This window comes from Crocodylus porosus, unplaced genomic scaffold (genome assembly GCF_001723895.1).
Source record: "Crocodylus porosus isolate Cpor-Errol unplaced genomic scaffold, CroPor_comp1, whole genome shotgun sequence".
In the NCBI taxonomy this organism is placed as follows: domain Eukaryota; kingdom Metazoa; phylum Chordata; order Crocodylia; family Crocodylidae; genus Crocodylus; species Crocodylus porosus.
In genome coordinates, this window is record NW_017728906.1 from 165,503,064 (window position 1) to 165,515,118 (window position 12,055).

General features: G+C 43.1%; 1 protein-coding gene across 2 annotated transcripts in view; it reads right to left on the reverse strand.

Annotated features, from left to right (window-relative positions):
• PAN3 (PAN3 poly(A) specific ribonuclease subunit) overlaps positions 1-12,055 on the reverse strand; it is a 99,478-nt gene that overhangs the window by 14,442 nt on the left and 72,981 nt on the right. For both annotated transcript variants that reach the window (XM_019530132.1, XM_019530133.1), the window contains 2 exons: positions 9,552-9,717; positions 8,858-8,945 (listed from right to left, as the gene is read on the reverse strand). In XM_019530132.1, the coding sequence (XP_019385677.1) occupies positions 8,858-8,945; positions 9,552-9,717 (254 nt within the window). The remainder of the gene's footprint in view (positions 1-8,857; positions 8,946-9,551; positions 9,718-12,055) is intronic.

Sequence of the window (12,055 nt, forward strand, 5' to 3'; positions counted from 1 at the left end):
TTCCTTGAACAAGGAGACTGTATGTCCAATAAGACTCTTGTTAACATGTTATCTAGGGAAAATGTTCCTTAAAGTTTACATTATAAAACTTTTCAACCAATATCTAGTGTGCACAGAGCAGAAGGTTGTATTCATAGCAGCTGGTAGGTAATATCGGCATCTTAATTCATAATTAAAATACACTTGTTTACTTCTATTTTGAGAGTTAAATTTGAATACATGGAGTATCATGTCAGAATTTTACGTCAAGAAGGTAAGAATCCTCTCATTACAATCAACAGCTTTGAAAGCAGATTCTTTTGACCACCCACATTCCCATCCCTACGAGTAAGCAAACTGGCAGAAAAGAGGACAAAATCTTTTGGCTATGATATACCAGATGATACCAGATGACTTATTAAGTATTATTTGTTGTACCACTGAAGCCTCCGCACCAGCACACACACACTTTATTAGCATTACAGGGAGGCAGTCACATTCAGAGGGAAGCGAGAACAGCCAATATCGGAATAACTGACAATACAGGCAACCCCCACTTAGTGCTCGAGTCCTGAAATAGCAAGCGTTAAGTGAAACAAGCGTTAAGCGAAACTGAAAGTTGTCGACAACCCAAGATGGCAATTGCAAGTGTTATAATGAAACTCAATAAGCACCAAGTGGAATCAGGTATCAATTCAAAATGAGCATTATAGCGAAATAGTGCTAAGCAAAATAGAGTTAAGTGGGGTACATTTACCCTTGTACAGGCAACTATCCAACTATATATCAACTATTTCAATAAGAAGTATGAAATGATCTCACATTTTGTTTCTAAAGAATATGGATCATTTAAAAAAGTTTCGAAGCAGCTGATTAGTTAGGCGCGTATCTTTGCTTTTAGGAAACATCATTTACCTAACCCATAGCCTTACTTAGCTATTTACCATGGCAAATGCATAGAAGGGGCATGATATTCTGTGCAGCTATCTCTCTATTCCTTGTCACTAAATATCTTGATGTAAAGTAGCTTCAAAAAGTTTTTCATGCAATACCAGAGCCATGCACATATACTGCTTTGGAATGGAAAACCGTAAATTAAGACAAAGGACGTGTAATGAATTAAAGGTTTACCAATAAAGATTTCCTTGACTGATAATGATGGCCGATTATTAACCGGCCATATTGGCAGATACCGATCCAATAGCCAATTTATAGGAAGGTAGCTTAGCAGATTGAAGAGCAGTGTCCTGCTGGTGAGTATGTGTGTGGGGGAGGGGGGAGGAGCAGGAGACAGGGAAGGTGGGTGGAGGGGCAGATCGAGGTCCCCATGGTGAGAAAGGGAGAGAGGCAGGGGCAGGCAGTGCTGAGTAAGGGTGGTGAATGCAACCTTGGGGCCAGGAGTGGGACAGAGCTACATGCAGCTTAACTGGGGGTGCAGGGGGAAGGGGGCTGGACAGAGGGGTGCACACCCCCAGGTGCCCCCCAGATTTGTGTGCAGGTTGTCCACGGCAGGCTTAGAGTCAGAAGCTGCGCCAGCCTCTTCCTTGCAGGAGGGCTGGGTCATAGCTGGGCTCCGAGCAGCCAGGGTGTGTGGTGGCAGCACTGGGAGGAGTAACTGCGGGGAATTATGGGGTGGCTATAACCCACCCTGTAGCCACCCCTCCCAATGCTGTTGCCACCTGCCCCACCCCAACCTGCTTGGAGCTTGGCCTCGTCATCCCACCAGAAAAAGGCCAGCACAGCTCCTGGCCCCAAGCTCACAGTCTGCCCTTGCCCTGTTCACAAATCTGGAGGGGCACATGCCCCCTATGCCTCCCCCAGGGGTGTGCGCAGTGGTGGGAAGCTGCCCCCTCCTTCCCACCCCCTACAGCCCCCAGACATGTCACCCATGGCTCTGTCCTGCTCCCAGCCCCAGGGTTGCATTCACTGCCTGGCTGGGCAATGCCTCCTCCTGCCCCACTCCCTCCCTCATCGTGGGGCCCTCGATCTGCTCCCCCCACACTACTTCCCTCTCCCCCCACCCCGCCACCCTCACAGACTTACCAGCAGGACACTGCTGTCCACACTGCCAGGCTGCATTCATGCTGTGGCTGCACGCATGCAGCTGGCATTTATAAGTGACATTATTGGCTACGGTGGCCAAAAATAGCCAACTGTCAATAATGTTAATTTTTCTTTTATTGGTGCTAACCTGATATGCAACCAATACATCAGTGCATCTCTAAATTAAAGGACAGTCTTTACGTTTCTAAATAGTCTACATACCAAATACAAAGCTTAATGTTACGGGATGGCCTCCTGAACACAGGAGGAAAAAGTTACAGAAACAAAAAGCATCTTAAAAAAATCTCTCTCTTTTTCTTAAAGGACAACTATTTAAAAAAATGAAGAATACTTTAAGATATGGCTCTGAAAACCAGAGGTCAATGTAGGTAGTGCAGGTAGAAGCACTTAAGGTTGCCAGATACTTTGGGCAAGACTTTCTACCTACAACCAATTCTGGCCAACTAAAACATTTGGGCTGTAATTTTCTAGGCTTGGTAACAGCCTTAAGACAAATTCTAGGGCCTAAGTTTCAGCTTAAGCATTTGGTTTAAGAAAATTTCAGAGTTGAACATTTCTTCCCCTAATACTCCTCAATGCACAGTGACAGAGCATGCTGTCCAAGGCAGCGGTGGCTGAAGAGAACTTTCCCTGCAATGGTTTCTCCTGGCTACTGAGACTCTCTCAGGCTGGAACAATTGTCTGGAGAGTACAGTCAGCTGTGGAACACATTGTGACAACTAATGGTGCTCAGCCAATGTCTGCTGACATCACTCCCCAACGTGTAGACACACATCCCATGTTAGGGACCAGGAGAAGCCTCTGCAAGTGGGGAACCCATAGGGGTTCCCTATCCTTCCTTGTAAATCGCGTGCCCCCCCCAACCGCCATGCTGGGGATCAGCTATGCAAGCCAGGGGGAATCCCTCCGCAGGGAACTTTCCTGGCATGCATCTGCAAGCATGGAGGAGGAAATTCTCATAGAATGTCCCCCTTCCACATTTACAGCCTCTGCCCTGTGCTGCTGCCAGAAACATCCACCATCCCTCGGCATGTGACTACTGCATCCTGCGTTCAGGTGAAACCCTGAATTTCACTACTTACCATACACATCCCTGAAACTCCTTGGGATGCGTCTGATAAAGCAAAGAAAGTGAGGCAGGTGCTCCCAAGGCTTCAGGGGTCCATGAAGCTCTTGCCTGGGGAAGCTGGAGTGTGTGGATAGCTTCTGGCTGTCCATGTTCTCCCACCACAAGCAAACAGATGTCGGCTTCAAAAAAGCGGCACGCTATCACCTTTTGTCATGGTCACAAATTTGAGTCTAGATTTGAGTTCAGTGTTTACTCACTCTTCAGTGACTAGAGCCCCGGGCATAAACAAAGTTCTACATGAGGATACTTTTGTTAATACAATATTCAGTTCTTTTCAGAAATCTACATAATTTCATGATGCAATAATTTTTCATCTTGCAATCTCTTGTCTTGCCTCACTTGTCATATTTCCAAATTCTGCAGCAAAAGGTACAAAGCATCCTACAGCCAAACTACTCCTTTATGCAACTCTGACTCACTCCACTAACACCATCTATCCTGTACACTAAACAAGGCAGAAGTCCTCTAGAAAAGTGTCTTGTAATTTTATGTTAATATTGTACACATGCAGAACATACCTAAATTACAACTTTTTTTTACTACCTTAATTCAGATATTCTTTACATTTCTTGAGGGCTTCACTTTGCAAGCTTAGTGTTTTACTAACAGTCATTGCATATATTTAAAAGGTGGCACAGTCATACCAAGCACGGGAAAAGTGTATGTTAATTATTAAATTTACAATTCAGTTACAGGTTATACATATACACATCCCAATAAAATGGAAAACTTTGATACAACCCCAAGTCTGGTCTCATGACCACTCTGTCACTTTATATGCACATATACTTACAAACTTAGAAAATTCCAAAATTTGTATAAGTCATCTGGTATTAAGTTGATTGCCTTGGAAAAATTCAAGTTCAGTATCATGGTTGCCTCTCTACAAGCCAGACTTGTAATTCTGCCACAAAGATAACTTGTGTGACAGGACTGAACTTCCATGAAATCATGCTGATTGTCATTAATTGCATTTTTAGCTTTTAATTCTTTGCTGACAGAGCTCTTAATGAACTGTTCTACTGCTTTGCCTGGGATTAAGCTACTAGCCAGTATATTATTACCCAATGCCCTTTTTAAAAACTGGAAATACACTGGTAGTCCTCCAATCTTTTGGAGATTCTCAAGACTAAACTAGTTTTAAAAAATCAACAGTAATGGTACAGAAAAGCAGCTCAGCTACTTCTTTAAAAGTCCTGGGTATAAATTATCTAGGTACATTGATCTGAATACTTCATATATGAAATTCACATGCTGTCTCATATCCTCCTTTTGCTATGGACAGAAAAAGATGCTATTCCATCTCTCTCACATGGGATGATTATATCCTCTGATTTCACTCCAAAAAGACAACAGAAATATCTGATGAATATTTTGCTTATTCTGTATCAGTAGTTACAATTTTAACCTGCATATAGTAACTGAAGTATCTAGGCATAAGGTTTTTTTTGTTAATACTTAAATATTTTTTTTAATCCTTAATGACCACTGATATTTCACTGACTCCTTTGATTTCCCTTCTCAGTAGCCTATATTTTTAAAACTGTAACATCGCTTTATATTAATACCTGTTGTTATGAAAGACTGCAAAAGTCAGTACATTTCTTTTTCATGGCCCTTTCTTAGTGTCTATTTTCCTTGTTCTCTTTTCTATTTCTGTTAACAGTACATAGCCAGAATGCAAGAAATTTAACAGAAACTGCTTCATCTATTGAAACAAGGAAAAGCATACTAGCTACGTAGCAAAACACATACCCTACATTTTTAATTGGCACAAATGTCCCAAAGGAATTGAAGTACTGTATCATCATGTGAAAGGAAAAGGGATAGGAAGTGGCCATTATTTTGCAATGTTGTTGGATCTGGGGCAAACAGAGGTGACAAAGATCAACAGGAATCCTAATCCAGGTTGTCAACCACCTCTCCCATTGTTTGTGTACAGACAACATAAATTGTATGGACCGGCTGCTACTAAAAGCTGCAACATTCTTGAAATCAATCTTGAATTTTGACCGTTTCATTGACTTTCTTTATTACTTATTACTTTATTACTGTATCTCTCTGAATGAGTGATTTTCTTAACTTATGCATTTATTTTCATTAAAATAAGCCATGTCTAATTCTCTATTGTGGTTTTACATTACCCATGCTGCTGGCAGGATATGCAAATACTGTGGATAGATCCATGGGCAAATTGGGAAAGAGAAGAATCCCTACACAGTGAAGTTTCAGAGACCTATGAAGCAGTACCTGTTTACACTAGAAATGGTTGTTCTAATCTAGGAGGCATACAAAGGGTAGACTTGAGGGAAGTGCAGCGGTGGGGAATATATTCAGGATTTAAACAAAGATTAAACAAAACTCCTCAGGAGAGCAGGGCAGAAGAGCAAAGTGATACAAATACATGTATTAAAAAAAAAAAAAAATCTAGAGCAGAGTTTCTCAAACCGTGGACTGCAACCCAAAAGTGGGTTGCAAGAATATATGAAAGGGTCACAGAGTTAAAAAAGGGATTCTCCTCTCTCTCAAACTTAAAAAAAATGGAGAAACAGGCAGGAAATGGCAGATTCCCCTGCAGGCTTGAAGAGTTCTAGCCTGCAAGTGGTTGCTTGTGATTGTGGGGAGTGGAAAGAGGATTAGGCAAGGGGTGCTACATGCATAGCCAGGCAGCATAGAGAGCAGCTCCTGCAGGTAAATCTATGGGGTGGAGAGAGGAGGTGCACAGATAACATGTTGGGGGGGGCGGGAAGGCACAGGCGACATTGCCCTCCCTCACTTGCTCTCCAGGGTACAACTGTGGCCTGAGGGGAGTGGTGGCAGCAGCTGGACCCTGGCGGCAGGGCAGAGCGGTGGCCTGGCACAAGAGTGGCTGGCAGTGGGAGAAGCTGAGGGCAGAGTGGTCCCCTGCCCCCCCCCCCAAGTTACTCCTTGCACTGCAGGCAGCATGGCTGTTGGAGGGGTTCCAGCAACTGAGCAATGAATCTCGCTGCCCTGCTCTGTCCTCCTATACCAAGTCCTGCTTGCTGGGCCATGGAGGTGGCTCCTGCCTGTGTCAGTCCAGCCCCATGGCCACTGTGAGTTCACAAATCTGGGGAGGCATGTGTTCCTCATGGTCCCCCCCCCCACTTCCTGCCCCATACACTGGGGGTCTGGGGCAGGGGGCTGTGGGTTGGAAGCACAGGGCCTGGGGGCTGTTTTCTGCATAACTACTTATTGGATTGGGACTGGCTGATGTTTACAAATGGGTCCTGGTACAAAAAAGGTTGACAACCATTGATTTAGAGTAGGGGCGGGCAATTATTCTGGGTGGAGGGTTGCTTAACGAGGTTTGGTGAGCTATCAAGGGCCACATTGGTAGCCCTGCCCCTTGACAGGTGCCCCGCCCCCTGGCCACCATCTTGGGACTGGAAGTCCAACACCTAACCCCTGACCTTCACCACCCTCCCCTTGCCCCCTGGAAATACCCCTTGTCAACTTTCCCTCTAAGGTGTAGTGATCTGAGTGTGCTGCTTCGGTCCACCCCACAGTATAACAACAAAAGATGATACAACAGCTTTTTATTTAAGAAATAACTTTTTCCCACATACGCTTTCGAAAGACTAAAACCTGCCTCCTCATCAGGCAGCGAGGCATGTGGTGTCACTTTCACAGCTGACAGTGGAGCTCCTCTGCAGCCCTGGGGAAGTCCCAATTCCTCCAAGCGTGGGGACAATCCCCACAGTGCAGTAGGGAGCAGGGCAACACCCTGCCCCTACTGCACTCCCTACTGCACTGTGGGGGGGTCTCAATCTGCCCACCCCTGACCAGCCACTAATAAAGAAAGAAACTTACCTGCCTGCAGCTGCAATCCTGGCTGGGAGTGCGCAGGTATCTCAGTGTGCCCACCCCTTCCCCCTCCTGATGCAGCCTGTGGCTGGGTTGGGGCAGGTGCGTGGCATTAAAAAGTTACTGCGTGGCAAGATTTTTAATTGTACGCGGCCACACATGTGCGCAGCTTAGAGGGAACCTTGCTTCTTTTGGGAAGTGAGTTGCCCTCTTTGTACCAGAAAAAACCAAATCACACACTAGAAGTCAAACACCTACTATATTTTAATTTTTTTACAACAAACATTTTTGTCATGCTATGTGCTTGTGTACTGTATATCAAGATGATTGCATAATAACTCAGAAATAAATTCTTAGTCTTTTATCTTGTGTGTGTGTGCACGTGCATTTGGGGGGGTGTGGTGTGTGTGTGTTTATAGTGAGTGGTGTGTGCATGTATGGTGAGGGTGTGGGTGTTTGTGAGGGGATGTGGCTGTGTGGGGGGGCATAGGGCATGCTGGGGAGTTGTGTGGCATTTGTGGGGTGCGGATGTGTTGCTCTGGAATACACTGTCCTCTCTTGCAGTCAAGTGTGTATGCGCAGCATAGCAGCAGGTGGGGGCGCTGGTGCCTGGCTCTGGCCGGTGCTTCATGTTGCAGCGAGGAGCACAGCCCCTGGTGGGCCGTTTGTTTCCCCAGCACTTCCCACACTCATGAAGCACAGGAGGGAAGCCTCAACCACTGGAACTGGATGTTTTCCCTGGCCCAGCCCACTTATGTCAGCCAAGTGCGGGGAGTACTGGGAAAACAAATGACCCGGCAGGGGCTGCAATCCTTGCAGCACTGGCCAAAGCCAGGCAGCAGTGCCGAGCAGAGCGCCCCCTGCTGCTGCCTGCCAGGGCTGCGTGCCATGGGGGGAATATGGGAGGGATCCCCATACCTCCTCCAACTCCCCCCCAACACACTGCCCACCCAGGCTCCACGCTGCAGCCAGCCACACCCCCAGCCCCATGCTCCCTGCTCCTGCCCAGTTGCAGCCCTCCCCACACCCCAGCTTCCCTACCTGCTGCCAGGAGGGAGTGGGACACCAGGGAAGCCTGCAGGAGCAGCCCTACCCTCTGCTGGTGGGGCCAGCCCTTTCACCCATGAGGGTGGGAATGAGGCATAATAGGATATGTTGGGGGCAGGTGTAGGAGCTTTGCTATCACCCTTGTGGGAGAAAAGGCTGGATGGGACACAATTCACTGGGGGGGCTCTGTGGGCCGAACGAAAAGTCCCTGGCAGGCTGGATGTGGACTGCAGGCCATATTTTGCCTACCTGTGATTTACAGTACATCACTTTACATGCACACACATCTACTGCTAAACTATTCAGGCTAAGATAACAAGAAAAGGATAAGCAAAGCAGACTACACAAAGCCATTGAATGATGGATCTCATCTAGATAATGCTTACATAACCCGTGGAGCCAAATATGCAGAAGCATCACATGCATGTCAAGTCCTGAATTTATAGTATACTATGCAAAAGCTTTTGTATTAAAATTTAATATTATTCTTTCTTTTATAAAGACGGAAACGCATAGTTTCAGCCGATTCTGATTTTAAGGTTATGTAAAATAACTCTTACAGTAAAACGTAAGTGCTACCACTGAAACTAAAAAAAAGAAAAAACCCACACAAAATCCAATGGAAATCACAAACAAATATTAAAACCATGCCAAAGCAAAAGTGAGAGTGTGCGCACTTATATACATGTGCGCAGTCACACATACATTTACTAAGTATAATAAAAATATCAAATGTACATAATATATACTCAATAACAATTCAATTAACAGTAACCAGCCTTTTCTAAAAGTATCACAGCACTGTTCACTTACCTGAAATTGAGCCATGAGTGCCAGTGGATTATTTTGACTGTTATCGAATGTTAAAACATCAAAGATTCCAACACAGTTCACACGTAACCTTTGGGACCAAGGGAAGAGGCCATTAGAATTTTTAATTTTAGATTTTTCCTTTTGTATTTATGATATCAAACATTATGATTACAAGAAGCCATCTACATTCTTCTGCTACAAAATTAGCTAGAACATATAGTGCAGATCATAAAATCGGAAGTTTAAAAAGGACCTTGAAGGTCGTCTGGCCCAAGCCCCCTGCCTGAATGCAGAAATGCTAATCTTGAATCATTCATGAGCCATGTATATCCAGGCTCCTCTTGAAAACTTCTAGTGAAGGAGACTTCACAACTTCCTTGAGCAGTCTGTTCCACTGCTGGCTTTACTGTTCTAAAATGGCAGCTTTCAATTAAGGTCAAATTGGAAGGTTCAAAAACTGGCATACTACCTACTGCCTGTGATCAAAAGATAATATCCATTTCTTCTAAACTGAATTCTAGACTTGTTCCTTAATAACACAATTCTACAGCTTCATTTCTCCCATATCAACTACAAATATAAAATATTTTAGTCAAAGTACTAATTTATTTTCATGTTCTAGCACACGGACTGCAGCTATCATGCACTCGCATGTCAGTAATCAAAAATAATAAGCAACGTCTGTTTTTCTTACCTTGTTTTGCCAGTTACCAGAATCTTTGATGGGTCCATAACTCGACATGCCAATCCTGCTGTATGAATGGTTCGCAGCGCGGAGCTGAGCTGCACAATATATGCCCAAATAAGAGACTCTGGAAGTAGCCCAGCATGCTGCCGGGGCAGAGGTCCATCATGCTGACCTAAACAATAAATATTATCATATCAAAGAAGAAAATGGTATCAACTTCATGTGAAGGCCACAATGTAAAATTTAAGATGATAGATTTTGAAATAAAGAACTGACCAACATACATACTTCTTCATTCAATTCTAAACACGTAGTTACTGAAAAACTGTTGACTAAACACTTCATATTGTAGTTCATGAAATACGCCATTTTTAGTGAATATCTTTGATTTTAGTGAATATCTTCGAATGACAGACTTTCAAAGGGTACAATTCTTTACTCAAATTCATAAAGAATTAATTAATCTTAAGTCAGAATTAAAACTTAGTACAAAAGGCTAAGTTTTAAAAACTGCAGTCTGGCTGCTAATATATCATGATACCCAAATAACAAAACAAACAAACAAACAAACCAACCAACCCAGAAACCAAAAAGCATTCCTAAACAAAAAGCCTACACTGCATAACTGCAATTAGTAATAATTTGTGCCCTTCTGCCACACATGCAATAGAAAGGAGTTTCACATGGATATTTCCCATTCCCTAGCTGTACAGAGAAGAGAAAACACGTTAAAAAATTCCATTTCCATCAGGGAAAAAAAGAATGAAAGATTATGTGGCCAAAAGTTGGAACACTGAACTTTTTTTACACCTCAAACATTTCATTGTGACCCAACTTACTACACTGTCATGCTACAGGAAGAAGCACTTTTCCCAATCACCTTCCAAGAAGGCATGAACATATGATAAAAAGCTAACACAAAAATCTTCATCATAAGCTTATCTTGGGTGAGATGAGCCAAGATCAGTATAGCCAAGTGTGTGAACTGCATGTTTTAGTGGTTGCTTCTCAGGAAAATAAAGAGGGAAGACTGATTTTGGATTTAAATTTTCATATTATTAGTACCTGGTTCTCTTCAATATTAACTGTAAAATACTGCTGTTGTTTATGCGGCATCTAGTAGGACTACAGTGAAAACTTTAGTACTTTAGTGGATACTATAATTTAATTTGAATATAAACCATATTGGATCTTTTAAGAGACTTTTCATAATGCAGCAATAGGGCATGTTTTGCAGCTTTTGGACTATCAAGGTCATTAATGTGGCTCTCTTCAGCAGGGCCTTATTTCATCAACAGTATTCTTAGGCATTTGCCTGAACATTAAGATCACAGACATCATCATCTACCCCATAAACAAGTCAGTGTATAGGGTTTTCCCCAGAAAAGCATCAACATTTCTGGGCATTTGCTCAAAACAACTGTTTAACTGTGTTGCAAAACAAAGAACACAGCTATGGATTTCAGTTGTAAAAGTTAATTTTTTGGAGGGCAGAGGGCTAAAGGGAGATCAATGGAATAGGCATGTTTTTTAATTTAATTTCTGATGTCTTTATGGGCAAGACTGTTTCTCCTTTAACCCAGCAGTGGGAGCTGAGAACAATCTGAAATTCTATTTCTTGTGCAGCTGAGGAATCGGTATGAGTGCCATCCTCCACAAACTGGTTTACTTGTAATATCCACTTACCACACTTTTTTACACTATCCCTTCTGTTAACTAGGGGAAAAAAGATGATAAATATAAATGGCTAAATGAATTCGTGGTTGCTTTATTAAGCAAGTTTCTCCCTTATCTCAGATGCACATTTTACTTCAGGCTATACTAATGCGTATTTGGTGAACTACAAGATAGGTGAGAAGCCTGGCAGGATAAAACTGGGAGCTTCAGCTGTTTAAAAAACGAACAAAAAAACCAAACAAAAAAACCTAAAGCTGAAATATCATTATAATACTTAAGCATCAAACGGTATTTTTAGTACAATGTGTGCCCTATTAATTCCAAACTGAGATAACACTATTGAAAGATCACACAACCCATGTCAACAAGGCAAGGAATCTCAGCACGTATCTTAATGTAATAATAAAAATAAAAAAAAGACATCAGATGTTATGTCTCTATTAGAAAGCTGGAGTTGCTTATTATGTTAGCTTGATACTTCAGTAATTGCTGATTTGAAATATTCTTTTTTTCCTCCCTGAAAGGAGAGATCAACATTATTGGCTTTATCAGTGTGTTTAGGAGTAGCCCAAGATAAACTCTGCATGCTATGCTGCTCAGACTATTAAGAAGCAGACCTCCTTTTTCCTTCCCAAGACAGCAAAGAAAACAATATAAAATGGGGTTTAAATCCTGCGAGAAAATTCTACTGAATATTTAGAATCATAGAATCAATGAGTCGGAAGGGACCTGGACAGATCATCTAGTCCAACCCCCTGCCATGGGCAGGAAGGAGCACTGGGGGTGGCAGGGGTCATAAGACCCCAGCCAGGTGCCTGTCCAGTCTCCTCTTG